The sequence below is a fragment of the Microtus oregoni genome, unplaced genomic scaffold, assembly GCF_018167655.1.
Source record: "Microtus oregoni isolate MIOR12 unplaced genomic scaffold, Mior012 000016F_ref0000370, whole genome shotgun sequence".
Lineage (NCBI taxonomy): Eukaryota > Metazoa > Chordata > Mammalia > Rodentia > Cricetidae > Microtus > Microtus oregoni.
This window is the reverse complement of record NW_024543075.1, coordinates 22,888,344-22,905,027: the sequence shown is the minus strand read 5'-3', so window position 1 is coordinate 22,905,027 and position 16,684 is coordinate 22,888,344. Positions and strand designations below refer to the sequence as shown.

The window sequence follows — 16,684 nt, the reverse complement described above, 5'->3', positions numbered from 1 at the left end:
GGAGGTCAGCCTGGTCTACGTAACAAGTTCCAGTCTAGCCATGCCTCAAGGAAAAAAGAAAGAAAGAAAAAGAGAAAGAAAGAAAGAAAGAAAGAAAGAAAGGTAACAGCTTCACTATTGCCACTTTTTTTGTTTTGTTTTGTTTCTCAAGACAGGGCTTCTTTGTGTAACTGCCATGGCTGTCCTGGAACTCACTCTGTAAACCAGGCTGGCCTTGAAAACACAGAGATCTGCCTGCCTCTGCCTCCCAAGAGCTGGGATTAAAGATGTCCACCACCACTGCCCGGTATTACTGCCACTTTTTGAATGGCTGATATTGTTGTGGATGAAGGATGCAGGAGTGAAGTCTGCTGATGTCTGCAATTTACTCTGAAAAGAGTCAGATATGGGCTCCAAGTACAGTTTAGAGTTAAAGTGGATGCTTAGCAAGACAAAGCCCTGGTTCTCACCAAAACACCAGGACTCCCCACCCAAAAGACAATCAGTGGCAGAGCTGCCAAATAACAACAACAATAAAACAAAAGAAGCCGTGAGATGGAGCAACAACAGACCTGTGATGAAGCAAATGTAAGGCTGGCAAGGAGCTGAGAGGCAGAGTACTTGCAAGGCCTAGGTTCCACCCACAGCGTGGGGAGGTGGTGCAGGAAAATGACCACGCTGAGATCTAGAGGTTATCTCCACAGTACCTGTTTTGACTATGAAGTTATATTTTTCTACAGTCTACATAATTCAATCAACACAAAGTTATTTAAAGACTTTTTTTTCTTTTTTTTGTTTTTGGTTTTTTTGTTTTTTGAGACAGGGTTTTTCTCTGTAGTCCTGGCTGTCCTGGTCTTGGTTTATAGACGAGGCTGGCTCTGAACTCACAGAGACCTACCTACCTGTCTCTGCTGGGATGAAAGTCATGAGCCAGCACCGACTGACAACCAAGTTTTATGTTTATGTACAAAGGTACCCACCGTTGAAACTTGTCACACTCACCTACAGACTGTGAGGTGAACGCTGCCACGATCTGGGGGCTGGCCAGGGCCTCCAGCCTGTTCTTCAGAGCCTCCAGGTGCACACACTTTTCCGAGTAGTCTGGAGTATCCACAAGCATCACCAAGCTGTTCTGCATCCCAGTCAGCTTTGCAGAAATTACAGCTACGTCCTATAAAAAGACCAAACAGAAGATGCTCATCTTGAAAGATTCCCACTACTGCTGATGGAGGCTATTCGTTCATTCCCGGCTTCCCGGACCAGAAATAATCATACAGAAGCAATATTATTTAAAACACTGCTTGGACAATCACTTAAGCATATTGCTAGCTAACTTTTATATCTTAAATTAACCCATTTCTATTATTTTATATTTTACCACAGGCTCATGGTTTACCGGCAAGATTCCAACTGGCGGCTACACAGCTTTTTCCTGACTCTGCCTTTTTTCCTCCTCTATCTGCTTGGAATTCTCACCTTGCCTTAGTCTGCTAAGCCACTGGCCTAAAAGTTTTATTCATTAACCAATAAAAGCAACACATATACAGAAGGACATCCCACACCACACTACTGCAACTGAAATTAGATAAAACACATTAGAAGGCAACTCTTTGGGGCTGGAAAGATGGTTCAGCGGTAAAGGTGCTTGCCACCTCTTCCTGAGTTCCCATCGCTCTCCCAGGGTCCACATGATGGAAGGAAAGGACTGACTCTCACAAATTGTCACCTGACCACCACATGTATACCATGGCACAAGTGCTTGTGCATACACACATACACATAAAAGTTAATAAAAAAAAATTTTTTTCAGGGGCTGGAGAGAGGGCTCAGCAGTTAAGAGCACTGGCTGCCCTTCCCAAATGGAGACAGAGAAGGAGTGGATGGAGGGGAGGGTAGAAGGAATGTGGGGCCTGGGAATGGGAGGAGAAGAGGGAAGGAAAACTGTGGTCAGTATGTAAAATAAATAAAAAAGGAAATTAAAAAGGGCACTGGCTGCTCTTCCAGAGGTCCAGAGTTCTATTCCCAACAACTACATGGTAGCTCACAACCATCTACAGTGGAATCTGATGCCCTCTTCTGGCACAGAGTCATACATGCAGATAGAGTACTCATACATAAAATAAATAAATAAATCTTGAAAAATTCAGTTAAGGAAATAATTTATAAAAATAAAAAGGCACATAAAAATTATGTTTAATGTTATTAGTACCAAAATGAATACAAATTAAAGGAAGTATCATTTTTTTAAAAAAAAGATTTATTTATTTATTTATTATATATACAATATTCCTTTCATGTATGCTTGCATGCCAGAAGAGGGCACCAGATCTCATTATAGATGGCTGTGAGCCACCATGTGGTTGCTGGAAATTGAACTCAGGACCTCTGGAAGAGCAGCCAGTGCTCTTAACCTCTGAGCCATCTCTCCAGCCCAGGAAGTATCATTTTCTTCTAATTGAGAAAGCTTTTGAAAAATTATAATGGTTATTTTTGGTAAGGATGCAAAAAAAATCTGGTATCAGAAACACATAGTGTCTAGGGCTAAGGAGATGACTCAGTGGTTAGGAGGGCTTGTTGCTCACTAGAGGAGCTGAGCTCAGATCCCAGGCGGCACCCATTCCAGGAGGCTCACAACAGCCTGTAACTCAGCTCCAGGTTTCCAAGCCACTCTTCTGACCTCCACACCCACCGTATGTCCACTCAGAGACACACAGAGATATAGAAATAAAATTAAAGTATTTTAAAATGTATACCGTCTTACTGGAAGGCAATTTAACAATGGGTTAAGAGTCTTAAAAATACAAGATTGGGGAAATGGTTGGCAGGAGCACTTGCTGTGCAGCCTGCCACCCTGAGTTTGATCCCTGAAACCCATGGTGGAAAGAAAGAACAGATAGCCCTCTGACCTCCATGTATGGGTGCTGTGTAACGGACACACCAGCCCTTACACACATATCATACATGTGCGTGCGCACACACACCACACAAAAGTAAATAAGAAAGTATTTCCAGGACTAGGGATGTGACTGTGTGAAAGTACTTGCCTAGCATGGCCTAGAAGAACTTGGTTTCATCGCCAGCACTAACAAAAAGAAGAAATCACATCTTCTAACTTGGTATTTCTTTTCTACAAATTTGTGTTAAAGAAATAATCTGAGGCTGGGCATGATAGCATACACCTTTAACATCAGAATTCAGGAGACAGAGGCAGGAGGATCTCTGTGAGTTAGAGACCAGCCCGGTCTATATAATGAATTACAGACCAACTAGGGTTACACAGTGAGACCCTGTGTGGTAGTTTGAATGTAATTGGTCCCCCATAATCTCATAGGGAGTGGCACCATTAGAATGTATGGCTTTGTTGGAGTGGGTATGGCCTTGTAGGAGGATGTGTGCCATTGCGGGGACAGGCTTGAGGTTTCCTATGCTCAGGATACTGTAGCCCAGTGTCTCAGCTGATTTTCTGTTGTATTCAAAATGCAGGACTCTCAGCTATTTCTCCAGCACCACATCTGCCTGCCTGCTGCCATGTTCTTTGTCATGATAATGGACTGAACCTCTGAAACTGTAAGCAATTATTTATTTTCCTTTATAAGAATTTCCATGGTCATGGTGTCTTTTCACAGCAATAGAAACCCTAACTAAGACAAAATTAAACTAAACTAAAAGTAAAAGAATCTAAGGAGGGGCTGGAGAGATGGCTCAGTGGTTAAGAGCATTGCCTGCTCTTCCAAAGGTCCTGAGTTCAATTCCCAGCAACCACATGGTGGCTCACAACCATCTGTAAAGAGGTCTGGCGCCCTCTTCTGGCCTTTAGGCATACAGACAGAATATTGTATACATAATAAATAAATAAATATTTTAAAAAAAAGAATCTAAGGAATTCTGGTGTGTGGTGGTGCATAAACATAATGCCAGCACTTGGGAAGTAGATGCAGAAGGATTAAGGCTAGTCTAGGCTACATGAGATCTTGTCTGAAAGGAAAAACAAAAAACAAAACCCTGGGACCTGAACAGAGACAGAAAGTTCTCAAAAGAAAGAGGAATGGCTAAGAAATATCTCTCTCAAAAATTGGAAATGCAAACCAAATGAACTTTGAGATTTCATCTCACTCCAATCAGAATGACAACAAATGCTAGAGAGGATGTGAGGGAGAGGGACCCTCATTGAACTGCAAACTGCTGTAGCCACTATGGAAATCAGGGTGGAGAATTCTCAGAAAGCTAAAACCAAATCAGCCGCACAACTTAGCTACCCGACATAATGTCCAAAGACTAGATACCCTACTCCATAGATACGTGCTCAGTCAAGTTCACTGTGGCTGTAGTCACAGCAGCAAGGAAAGGGAAACAGCCTGAATGTCCTTCAGTCTATTAGTGCACAATGAAGATGCGGTGCATATACACTACGGAATACTACTCAGCTGTAAAGAAAATGAAGTCATGAACTTTGCAGGCAAATGGATGGACCTAGAAAAGTTTGTCATGAGTGAGGCACCCAGACCCAGAAAGACAAATACCGCATGTTCTCTCTTTGAAAGTTCCTAGCACCATATCTTCATATGTGAATACAATCCTGGAGTGAGTGCAGAAACCAGGAAAGTAAAGAGTGACCACTGGGAGTGGGAGGGGATGGAGCAGTAGAGAGGAAAACAGCAGGGCACACGTGTGTGAAGAGGGAAATGGGGAAGGCCGGCTTTAGTTAAGGAGGGGAAGGAAAATAAATACAGAAGGAAAGAGAAAGGTAAAGTAACAGTAAGGATGTCTGAAAAGTCCAACGATCTACCTAAAAGTACCTATAATATACATAAGTAGGTGGTATATATGTGTGTATGTGCAAAGAGAGAAACATTAAACGAAATTTTCCCATCTGGGCTAACAATGCTCCCTCTCAGACCACAGATCATCTAACAAAACCCCCAACACCAAGCATGAAAAGCCGTCTTTTTAGTTATTGGTCAGGGTTATTGTCCAAGAGACTCCCAGAACGTTACAGTCTACTGCTGTTGCTCTTGGCTTCCTCCAAGTGAAGGAAGGTAATTCCCTATTTCTGAAGACACCATACACTTCAGACACAGGGCCCAGAGAGAGGCCCCTGACTGAACTGGAACGGACCCGAATGCCTCCTCCCTGAGAACTAGCCTCCATGGTACCAGAAAGCACCATGCAAGTTTCTGGGAGAGGAAGCAAATAACACCTAGCTATGACACCTATGAACCACAACAACCAGCTTGGCATGATAACCCTAAGGGGGGACAGAAGCAGCAAGAATACATTGGTGGGGGCTGGAGAGATGGTTCAGTGGTTAAGAGCATTGCCTGCTCTTCCAAAGGTCCTGAGTTCAATTCCCAGCAACCACATGGTGGCTCACAACCATCTGTAAAGACGTCTGGCACCCTCAACTGGCCTTCAGGCATACAGACAGAATATTGTATACATAATAAGTAAATAAATATTAAAAAAAAAAGAATACATTGGTGGTAACCAGCACCTCAAGACCCACTCAACAGGAGGGATGCCATGCCTGGTACTGGATGCCTAGACCCAGGGTTAGAAAGTCATGGATCTTGGAAGAGAACCTACAATCATCACTTTACTGAACCAGCATAACCCTAACTACACTCTAAATATTGATACCCACAGATCAGTGTCCATAGAGGGCAAAAATGCCTTGTGCACACAGATAAGAACTGGAGAAGTCAGGAAAAGTTAAAAATACAGCTGACCTCTCCAAAGGGTTTCTCTGTGCAGCCCTGACTGTCCTGGAACTTGCTCTGTAGACCAGGCTGGACTTGAACTCACACAGAGCTGCCTGCCTCTGCCTCCCAAGCACTGGGATTAAAGGCATGAGCCAATATCACCTGTCTAAAATAATTTTTTTAATTAAACAAAACTGTCTATATTAAGAAAATCCTGCCCGGTGGTAGTGGCACTTGCTTTTAATTTCTGCACTCAGTGAGTTTGAGAACAGCCTGATCTACACAAAGAAAAACCTGTCTCAAAAAACCAAAAATTAAAAAATAATTTTTTTTAAAAAAAATTAAAGAAAATCCCAGAGCTAGAGAGATTATTAAGAGTACTGGCTGCTCTTCCAGAGGACCAATGCTCTCTTTTGGCCTGTGAGGGCACTAGACAAGCACACAGTGCACAGATATACATGCAGAAAGAAAAAAAAAAAAACCATATGAAATAAATAAAGACTTTCTTTTTTAAAAAAAAAAAAAAAAACAAAATCCCAACACTTTGAAGACTTCAGTGCTAGGGAGTTTCAGTTTGGGTTACTTGAGACTTTTCTGGGGTAGGGGAGACTGTCGAATGAAAAACAAAGTACACAGCAGCGCCCACAGCACCCCACAGCACGGTGCTGGGAGGGGGGCGCATCTGGAGGAGCAGCCTAAAGCTGGCAAGTGTCTACAGGCGAGAAATTAGGGGCCTGGAGAGTTGGGTTATACTAGGCTTTGCTTTATAAGGATTCTTCACACCACACCATTTTACTGCCTGTGCAAACAGGTTTCAAAGTTCTCCTGTTTGTCAAGTCTGCAGCCTCTGAGGAGTGAAGTCACTTGCCAGAGTTGCTCTCATCTCATCTCTGCCTATGTATGTTCCCTGGGCTTCAGTCAAGCAGAGGAGGCAAAATTAAGAGGTGGAAGTGCTAGGGAAGCTTCTTCTGGCCTCCCCCAAGATGGCCGAATATTCTGTCTGCTGCTACTGATGTCCTTAAGGCAAGTAAGATAGCTTTCTCCAAACCCCAAGTTCTCCCCTAAATGCCTGGAACAGTGTGCCCATAAATGAGCATACCTGAGTTTTGAAGGTCTCCTCAATATCAGCACTTAGTGTACTCCACTTATCAGCTTCCTGCAGAGATTCCGCAGCAAGCTGCATCCTGGACTTCACCTGGTCAATTTCCACCAGTACCTGAAAGAGAAACGGTGTACACAATTCAGTGACAGTCCCCTTTCCTCCAACTCTGGTGACCTAAAACTGTTTTATGAGTGTTCTTACCCTTCCCCTAATTTATTATTATTATTTTTATTATTATTACCACCCTCCTGTGTCTGCATGCATGCCTGCATGCCAGAAGAGGGTACCAGATCCCATTATAGACGGTTGTGAGCCATCATATGGTTGCTGGGAATTGAACTCAGGACCTCTGAAAGAGCAGCCAGTGCTCATAACCTCTGAACCATCTCTCCAGCCTCACCTAGATAATTTGTTTTTTTTTTTAAACTTTTTATTTATTTAACTTTATTATGTTCGTTGGTGTGAAGGTGTCAGATCTCATGGAACTGCATTTTCAGACAGTTGTGAGCTGCCATGTGGGTGCTGGGAATCGAACCCAGGTCCTCTGGAAGAGCAGTCAGTGCTCTTAACCGCTGAGCCATCTCTCCAGCCCCTCACCTAGATAATTTGGCTGAGAAGACAAGTTAGGTGGAAAGGCAGCCTGAGAACCAGATAGCGTTCTGAGTTCTAAATCTCCTGTGAGCAAGAGCACCTGCTGAACAGTAGAACCCACATCAAAGACAGAAGCCAAAGTACCTGCATCGACTGTGAAGTGTCCTGCTCAAATTTTCTAATGTCCTCTTTCACAAGAATCATTTGTTCTTTCAGAAAAGATGCCTCCTGCTTCAGGGCTTCCACATCACGGAGCACTTTGGGCATGTTCTGAAGGGCCTGGAGACTTGTTTCTGCAGCAAAAATTCAAGAATGGCACTGTGCACCAGAGGTAGAAACTGGAGCTGGTAGGGTGGGAAATCATCACATGTGTGGTGACATAAAGGAAACTTTCCCTGTAACATTACCAATCAGCTTTGAGAATCTGCAGGGAATGTGTGGCAAAACAGAAATCAGAGAGGTCCCCTCAGCCAGGACCGTGTCCTCAGCAGAATGAAACTGTGCTTCAGAAACAATCACTATCAACCTGATCCAAGACCAACAGAAAGAATGAAGGACACGGGTGTGGTAGTGTGGGCCTGTAGAATACTGTGAAAAGTGATGCCAGCTTAGGCTACATAGGGAGTTCCAGGTCTGCCTGGATTACAATAGTGAGACATTGTCTCAAACAAACAAAGAAGTGGGGGATGATGACTCCATGACTAACAACAACTACTGCTCTACCAGAGGATGGAATATGGATGGGGTCTCTAACTCTAGCTCACGGGATCTCAGGGCACCTGCACATGCGCACACATGCACATAAAAGAAAATAAATCTCAAACACAACCCAAGAGCTGGGGCTGGAGCTCACTGGCAAGGCACTTGTCAAGTATTATGTGAGTTTAGTGCCCATCTGCTTGTTCTCGTATTTTTATTTTGTTGGACTTTTTCTGGGATATTTTTCTTCTAATTCCAACCCTTTCAGGAATATACTCAGCTTTCCAAATTACAAAAAACAATAGAAAGCTTCCTGGGGGTTGGGATTGCAGGCTCACACTACCACACCTTGTCCTTCATTCTGCCTTGTCATCTGCTGGTCTTAGGTCAGGTTGCTTGCTGCGCGGGGTGGGGGGTGGGGGCATTTATCAAGTGACCTTCAAATACGGTTTCGTTCTTATTTTCCAACGAACCAGGTTGAGGGCACCTTTAAGAGGTGTTCGTCCAAAATGAGTAGCTGCTATGAGTCTCTATCGACTAGGGACCGTCAGTGATGCTGCAAACAGACACTTTAACTACCTGACAGCATCTGAGATGAGAGACTAGGAACTCTAACCACTAGAGCTTCTAGGTGTCTGGTGTGCTCAGAATCTGGGAAGAGCCTTCAAAGTGGAATGAATGGCCGGGGACAGGGACATGCCTGAGCTACCAATGAAAGCCAGCCTGTCTTGTGTTTTCCCTTAATACACATGTAATCTTTTGGAAACTCATAAGGTGAATTCCAGCTCCGTGAGCTGGGGCCACCATACTGATGAACATGAAAACAGAATCATAAGCAAAACCCGGTGTTTTTACTTTCTGGGACCCATGAGGATGGATGCATACGAAATGGCCTTGGCTGCAACAGCCTAGAGGCAGAACGCCACTGTCTCCAGTCATCCCCGTGTCCTTAGGGCTGAGTACCTTCCGCAGCATCTATTCTCTCATCTGGTTGGTGTGAGGCAGGGTCCAAGATCTGTGTTTCTAACACTTCTGAACACAAGCAAGCATGTGGGTCCCAGGAGCCACTGCTCCCACCCCTAGACCAAGGGAAATAGACCCTGGAAGCTGAGCTGCAGCACCATAACTCAGGCTATGCAGCACTGTGTGGTGGGCACAGTGAAACAGCAAAGAGGGGCACTAAGTCATGCCCCTATTTCTCTCTCTCTCTCTCTCTCATGCCTATCCACACATATTCACTCACTCTATCACACACCAATAAATAGATGCAATAAATCTGCAGGGCATAGCATCACAGGCCTGTAATCCCAGGCACTCCAGATGCTGAGACAAGACTGCAAATTCAAGGAAGTTCAAAGCCAGTCTGGGCACCTTAGGAAGACTGTCACAAAATAAGAGTATGCAAGGACCTGGGTTTAATCCACAGCGTGTACACACACACACACACACGGTAAAGGTTTTCATTCAGGATGATCCATCCTCCTCATATTACAGTGGATTTGTGCCGGTCCCATATACTGCTAACTACTAGGATCAGTTAACTATTTAATGCTCTTAAGTGCTTCCTTATACCAGACTTGACAGAATGTATCTATAATCCCAGGGCTTGGGAGTCAAAGGTCACCCACCCTTCACTGGACAGCAAGTTCAAGGCCAGTAGAGGCCACTGGAGACTCCCCAAAGGACTTCTTTTAAGATTTATTTTTTTTAATTACGTTTGCTCTGTACATAACTACAGGTGTGTCTGTGTGTCGGTTCATGCAGGCCCAAGGAGGTCTTTGGAGCTCCTGGAACTGGAGTTACAGGTAGTAGTGAGCCACCTGATGTGGGTGCTGGGAATTAAACTCGGGGCCTCTACAAGTGTAGTATGTGTTCTTAACCACTGAACCATCGCTCCAACACTAAAAGAGGATTTTTTGTTTGTTTGTTTTTTGTTTTTCAGTTTTCCGAGACAGGGTTTCTCTGTAGCTTTGGAGCCTGTCCTGGAAACTAGCTCTTGTAGATCAAACTGGTCTCAATCTCATAGAGATCCACTTGCCTCTGCCTTCCGAGTGTTGTTATTAAAGGCGTGCGCCAACACCACCCAGCTTTTTTTTTCTTTAAGATGGGTGGGGGACACATATTTGTAATCCCAGAATTAGGGACGCTGAGGCAGAAGGAGAATCACTGGAATTTAAGGTTAGCCTAGACAACACAGACTGTCTCATAAGAAAACAAAGTGTGTGTGTGTGTGTGTGTGTGTGTGTGTGTGTCCGTTCTCGTATAGCCCCGGATGGCCTCAAACTCACTTTGCAACCGAAGCTAGCTTTGAATTCCTGATTCTCCACCACCACCACCTCCGCAGTGCTAAAATTACAGGCGGCTACCACCAAGCCCAACCTTTTTTTTAGACTTCAAAGGAAATGTTATGGCTTCGCCAAAGGTGAAACCTGAAGTCCATAACTCAAACTACTTCACGACTCGCTTTCCCACCAAGGGAGAGGCTTGGCCCTGGGCCGGGTCCTGCAGTCGGGCGCTCAGGATCGGGGAGGTGGGTGTCTACGCGGCTCACCCTCCACGGCGTGGTTCACCTCCTGGATGAACAGCTGTAGCTTCATCACCAGGTTGGCTGCGTGGCCGTCCGCCTTGCCCGCCGCCCCGTCTTTGGGGCCGGCTCTGAAGGCCGCATTGATCCAGTCCTTCACGTCGAAGTCGTCAGCCAGGAACTTGGAGAAGTCCATGGCCCCTCCGACTTGGCGCCGAGCGACACAGCCTACGGGGCGGCCGCCGGAACCCGCCGCACCGCAACTTGCCGCCCCGTCAGCGCGCACTCGAGGAGGCCGATGTCCCTCGTCGCGAGCCGTACTCCTTCCGGAAGTCAGTGCCCGTTACCGTAGCGACTGTTGCGCTGGCGGCTGCGGGCCCGGCACTATCCTAGCAGGTAGGACAGTTCTTTTTCTGTTAATATTTTCCAAGCAGTAAACCAAGTACTTCCTAGAAAACCGTCCCGTGCGTCTGCGCGTATAAACCCCGACTTCTCCTAAGAACTATTACTGTCCTAGCTGGTGACGAAGGACTGAGGCGGTTGGCAGCTCGGAAGTGGGCTGGCTGTGTAAAGATACTTGCCACCATGCCTGAGTTTCTGAGTTCGACCCCCAGCAGCCACAAACGGAAGGCGAGAACTGATACCCGCAGTTGTCCTCCGACCTCGTGAGCGTGCCCTCAACACATGCACACAGGCCTCTAAATAAATAAAATGAAATTTTAAAAAAGAAATTGGCAGCCCGGCGATCTAGCCATATTTGCTCCCTGTTCGTTCCTGAAATATCCGAAAGTGTCTGTCTTTAGACTCCTGAGTAGAGTAGCTGAGATAAACTCAGTGTGTAGCTACGAGTAATGTTGCTACTTTTCCATTCTCACTAAGTGCATGCAGCACTTCCTTTTTAGTTTTATTTTATGTGGATGAGTGTTTTGCCTGCATGTATGGCTGTGAACCACCTGCGTACCTGGTGCCAACAGAGGCCAGACGAGGATGAAGAATCTCCTGGAAGTGGAGTTTTACAGGTGGTTAGTGGGTGCTGGGGATAAACGCAGGTCCTCTGGAGGGGCAGTCGGTACTCTTAACTGCTGGGTCATGTCTCCAGCCCTTCATAATCCTTTTAAATTTCAATAGAATTGATAATGGTACCCCCTCTTTATTTCTGATTTAATTTTAATAATCTTCAAAAAGCCAGCTCTTTAATTTTCCATTTCTTTTTTCCATGAGTTTCTTCACTAATCAGTTTCTTTTATTCTTTCTCTGAGTCTGTTTGCTTTTGTCTAGAATAGCAAAGTAGAATTTTGTTTTGTTTTTTCAATAGAATTTTTTTTTTGAAGACACAGTCTTATTATGTAGTCCTTCTAGCCTGGAACTCAAAGGCAGTCCTGACTGAGCCTCCCAAGTGTTGGGATTCCTACCTTGAGCCACCACACCATGGTCTAGTGTTGATTTCTAATTTAATTCCATGTATTTTGAAAACATACTTGGTATGACTTAAATCACTCTAGACATGCAGAGATTTGTTATGGCCTGTGTTAACACTGGTCTGTCATGGAGAGGGTTCTATGTGCTTTTGAAAGCATGTACAGCACGAAGAAGGAGGATGAGATGTTGTGAAAAATGGATACAGCTAAAAATAATAAGCAAAAGAACACAAAAATCTGTGTTTTCTCTCACTTTTGGATCTATATTTTATATAAATACCTAAAATCACATCTGACCTAAGAGTAGAGGGGAGATAGAGGAGGAAGAAAGGAGAATGGAAGGGGGATGGGACAAAAAGGGGGATGTTCAGAAGGGAATATACTTAAAGTACTGTTGAAATAAACTATCTTTATGAAACCCAGCACCATGTATAATGAACATTCACTATGAAGAGGAGGAAGAAGAACAAATGCACAATGGATGTCGTGGTACATGCCTGTAATCCCAGCGCTTGAGAGACAGAAACAGGATTGCTTGGAATTTGAGGCCACTCAGGCCTATACAGCAAGGCCCTGTCTCCTAAAAACCAACTAAAAACAAACCAAACAGCAAAAAAGAAATATCTGCAGACATTGGGTAAGTGTTCTGTATATCTTAGTAAGATGGGGTAGTTAGTGTTCTTCTAAACTTATGTCCTTGCTCATCTTCTGAGTTGTCCCACCAATTATTCCAAGGCTTTAAATCTCCAACTCATTATTGTTAGCCAGGTGTAGTGGCACACACCTTTGATCCCCACACCCAGGAGAGGCAAGTCGATCTCTGAGTTTGAGTCCAGCCTGGTCCACACTGTAAGTTCCACAGTCAGGGTTATGTAGACCAACCCCATCTCAAAACCAAACAGAGTGAAATATATATTGTACTGCCTATTTTTCTGTTCCAGCTGCGTTTATTTTTGCTTCAGGTTCTTCAGGGCTGTGATATTGGGTATATTGCACTTGCAACTTATTTCCTACAGTATTAACCTAATATCATCGTCAAATACACCTTTATCTCTATTTAGTAATGTCTTAAAGCCTATTATTTCCTTTTTGTTTTGTTTTGGTTTTGAGACAGGGTTTCTCTGTGTAGCCTTATCTTTCCTGGAACTAACTCTGTAGTCCAGGCTAGCCTCAAAGCCTATTTTTTAGCTTACCTGGACTAAATTTCTTGAGCATATTTGCTGTATTGTATGTGTCCACTGATGTCACTGAGGCTCAGGCTATTTTTTATCTATTTTTTTCTTTTAAGACTCATTTTATAACTTTTAAATTATGTGTATCTCTGTGTGGGTTTGGTCACTTGTGAATGAATGTACCCAGAGTTCAGAAAATGACATTGGACCCTTAGAGCTGGAGTTAGAGGCAGCTGTAAGGTGTCCAGTATGAATGCTGGGAACCAAACCTAGATCCTCTTCGAGAGCAGCATGTGTTCTCAACTGCTGTTATGTTTTGGGTTTGTTCGGTTGGTTGATTTGGTTTTGGTTTTTCGAGACAGGGTTTCTCTGTAGCTTTGGAGCCTGTCCTGGAACTAGCTCTTGAAGACCAGGTTGGTCTCAAACTCATAGAGATCCTCCTGCCTCTGCCTCCCGAGTGCTGGGATTAAAGGCATGCACCACCGCGACCCGGCATGTTTTCTTTAAATAGTGTTCCACATGCACAAAGCTGTGATCCTTTCGATGGATCCTTGTGTGGGTGGGTATGGTTAGTGCAGTCTCTGGACATGACTGTGAGTGATTCCCCTCCCCACCAAGACAGGGTTTCTCTGTGCAACAGCCCTGACTGTCCTGGAACTCGCTCTGTAGACCAGGCTGGCCTCAAACTCACAGAGATCCACCTGCCCCTGCCTCCCGGATTAAAGGTGTGCACCACCAAGGCCCAGCTGTGAGGGATTATCTTAATTCAAGTAGGAAGACCCAGCTTCATTGTGGGAGGTGCAATTCCAAGGGCAGGAGAGTCCTGGACTATATAAAATGGAGAAAGCCAAGCTGAACACTAGCTGTTTCCTGATTGTGGATGCAATGTGACTGCCTGCTTGCTTCAAGTTCTTCCTGCCTCAGCTTGTTACACTGAACCATGAGCAAAATAAACCTTTCTGCCTTAATTTGCCACCTGTTAGAATATTTTATCGCAGCAGCGGAAGAGGAAATTAAAAGGGGGACCACATTCCAAGTTTAAACTATTCTCAAGTGTGACCCAACATTTCCTTCATACTGTGCCCATACGAATGGAGCCTTGAGGTTATTCAGGACCGTGTGGTCAGTTTGGTCTAGACACTCAGAAGCCTACAGACCCTCAGGCAGGGATGTGCCTCCTGGGCTGATGACAGGTGGTAGTCCTGGGTCATTCATTGGACTCTCATGGCACAGATGCCCTCTGCAATAGGGAGTGGAACAGTGAGAGACCCCAGGGGAACTCGCTCCATAGACCAGGCTGCCTCTGTCTCCCGGGTGCTGGGATTAAAGGCCTGTGCCCCCACGTCAGACTCACAGTAGAATCTTGCGTGTGTAAGCATTTGTGTGTATGAATAAGGGTGAGCAAATACCATGGAAACTGTGTAGAAAATAGAGGAATACCTCAGGTAATGGTCCTTGCTTCTACCTTTATTGGACCCTAGAGTCCAATCACCGAGGAGTCACCGCCCCCCAGAGACCATCTCTCACCACCACAGCTGATGTAAAAGCATTGTCATGACAGGGTCTTCCAGCATTTGGGAGGCTAGAAAGACCCCGAATGACTGGTACAGGCTATTTTTAAAGGGAAAAACCACAGAAGGAAGGGGTCTCTGGGGGTTGTTCTTTAACTATTATGATTGGCTTATTCAAAAGGGCTATTACCAATAATTGGCTGGAAAGTGGTTGCCAGATCAGACAAGGGAAAGGAAAACATCTGAGGGTCACTTTGCCCCTTTCCCAGGGCCTAAGTCAAAACATCAGTAACTGAGTCAACACCTAAGGGTTATCTTGCCCCTATTCAATAACTGAGTTCTATTTGGAGAACATTCACAAGGACTCAGGGGGATGATGGAAAGTTCCCAACATTTCAGTACGTGTGCGGGCAATTGTTAGGTCCTTGGTTCCCAGGGGAGAAGCGGAGAGCATTACTGCTGAGACTGAGAGGGCTCAGAATTGTCATAAATGGCTTCAGAATTGTCTTAAAGTTTTACACCTTGAGATGGGATCTCTGTTGTTCTCCACTTTGTACGCTAGGTTAGCAGTCAGAACACTGTATATATAAAATGAATAAATAGAATTGTTTACTAGATTTTAAAAAGTAGATTTAAAAGAAAACATTCTATTTATTTATAGTGTGTATGTGCCACAGCTTGGTGTGGAAGTCAGAAGACAAGTTGAAGAAGTCACTTCTCTCCTTCCTCCTCATATACCTGGAATCAAACTCAGGTAGCCAGTGCCTGTCCTTCATTTGCTGACATCTGGTGGCCCTTAATTAGATCTTAAACAATGTTACCAATTAAGACTATAAGGAGCTAGCTGTGGTGGCGCACACCTATAATCCCAGCACTCAGGAGGCAGAAGCAAGGGGATCTCTGTGAGTTCGAGGCCAGCCTGGTCTACAAGAGCTAGTTCCAGGACAGGCCCCAAAGCCACAGAGAAACCCTGTCTCGAAAACAACAAAAAAAGAACCGAATGTGATTCTAAAGGCCTACAAACAAGGTGGTGGGGGGGGGGGGGGACGGGGAGTTGTCAGGAACGAGGGGATAGCAATGCAAGAAAGCAACCGGAAGCTCTTTCTGCGTGGCATGCCTGATTTACAGTTCAGCTGAAGGGAAAGAATGGTCTTGGTGGCCAAAACTGTAACAGCACTCTCCCCTAGCTATCTAGTCAAAACAACATGCTCAAGTACTCCTGGTGTGTCTCTGAAAAGGATGAGGGAACGTCTGTCCTGTGTGTGGGTGTGTACGTGCGCCTGTGGAGGCCAGAGACCAACTTCCTGTGCCATTCCTTATGTGCCATCCACCCTGCTTTTTCAGGCAAGATCTCTCGCAGGGATTACATTAGGCTAGCTAAGAAGCCCAAGGATGGCCTCTCTGCCAGTGTGTATATACAGGCTCTAGGAATCGAACTCAGGACCTCACTCCTGCACAGCAAGCACTGTAACAAGCCATCTTCCCAGGCCAGAATTTTCACCTTTTGTATTTTAATTTTGAATCATATTTAATACTTATCTAAACAGTGACACTGAACATAAGAAACAAGGCTTTATTTGGTTTAGAAATTTCAGTAAATGGAAAAAAACTTGAAAAGAAACCTACCTGGAATTCCAAGACCCAACCATGGCCAGTTATCTGTATATGCAACTATCTGAGGGAATTGCTTGGTTTAAAGCTGGAGCCAGGGAATAGGATGTAGCTTGGCTAGTCTTTATGACAACCTGATACAGCTAGTCATCGGCGAGGTGATGTCCCCATAAGATTAGGGTGTCTGCACATCTGTAGGCATTTTCCTAATTGGTGATTAATAGGGAAGGACCCAACCTACTATGGGTGGTGCCATCCCCGGGGCAGTGGTCTTGGCTTCTACAAGAAAGCAGGCAGAGCAAGCCATGAGAAGCAAGACAGTAGGTGGGTCCTGTCTGCATTTCCTGTCCTGATTTCCTGTTTCCTTGGACAATGAAG

The 16,684-nt window shown here is 44.8% G+C and overlaps 1 protein-coding gene and 1 long non-coding RNA gene across 2 annotated transcripts in view; one reads left to right on the top strand and one right to left on the bottom strand.

Moving 5' to 3' along the window:
- Positions 1–10,944, bottom strand: part of Cog7 (component of oligomeric golgi complex 7) — a 64,568-nt gene extending 53,624 nt beyond the window's left edge. The window contains exons 1-4 of the mRNA XM_041666387.1: positions 10,622–10,944; positions 7,516–7,664; positions 6,778–6,894; positions 982–1,150 (exon numbers count right to left, since the gene is read on the bottom strand). Of these exons, the coding sequence (XP_041522321.1) occupies positions 982–1,150; positions 6,778–6,894; positions 7,516–7,664; positions 10,622–10,790 (604 nt within the window). The 5' untranslated portion in view covers positions 10,791–10,944. The remainder of the gene's footprint in view (positions 1–981; positions 1,151–6,777; positions 6,895–7,515; positions 7,665–10,621) is intronic.
- On the top strand, positions 10,940–15,611 carry LOC121457551. The gene is made up of 3 exons (XR_005975771.1): positions 10,940–10,990; positions 12,436–12,649; positions 15,357–15,611. It is a non-coding gene; the product is annotated as an uncharacterized LOC121457551 (long non-coding RNA).
- Positions 15,612–16,684: the final 1,073 nt, after the last annotated feature.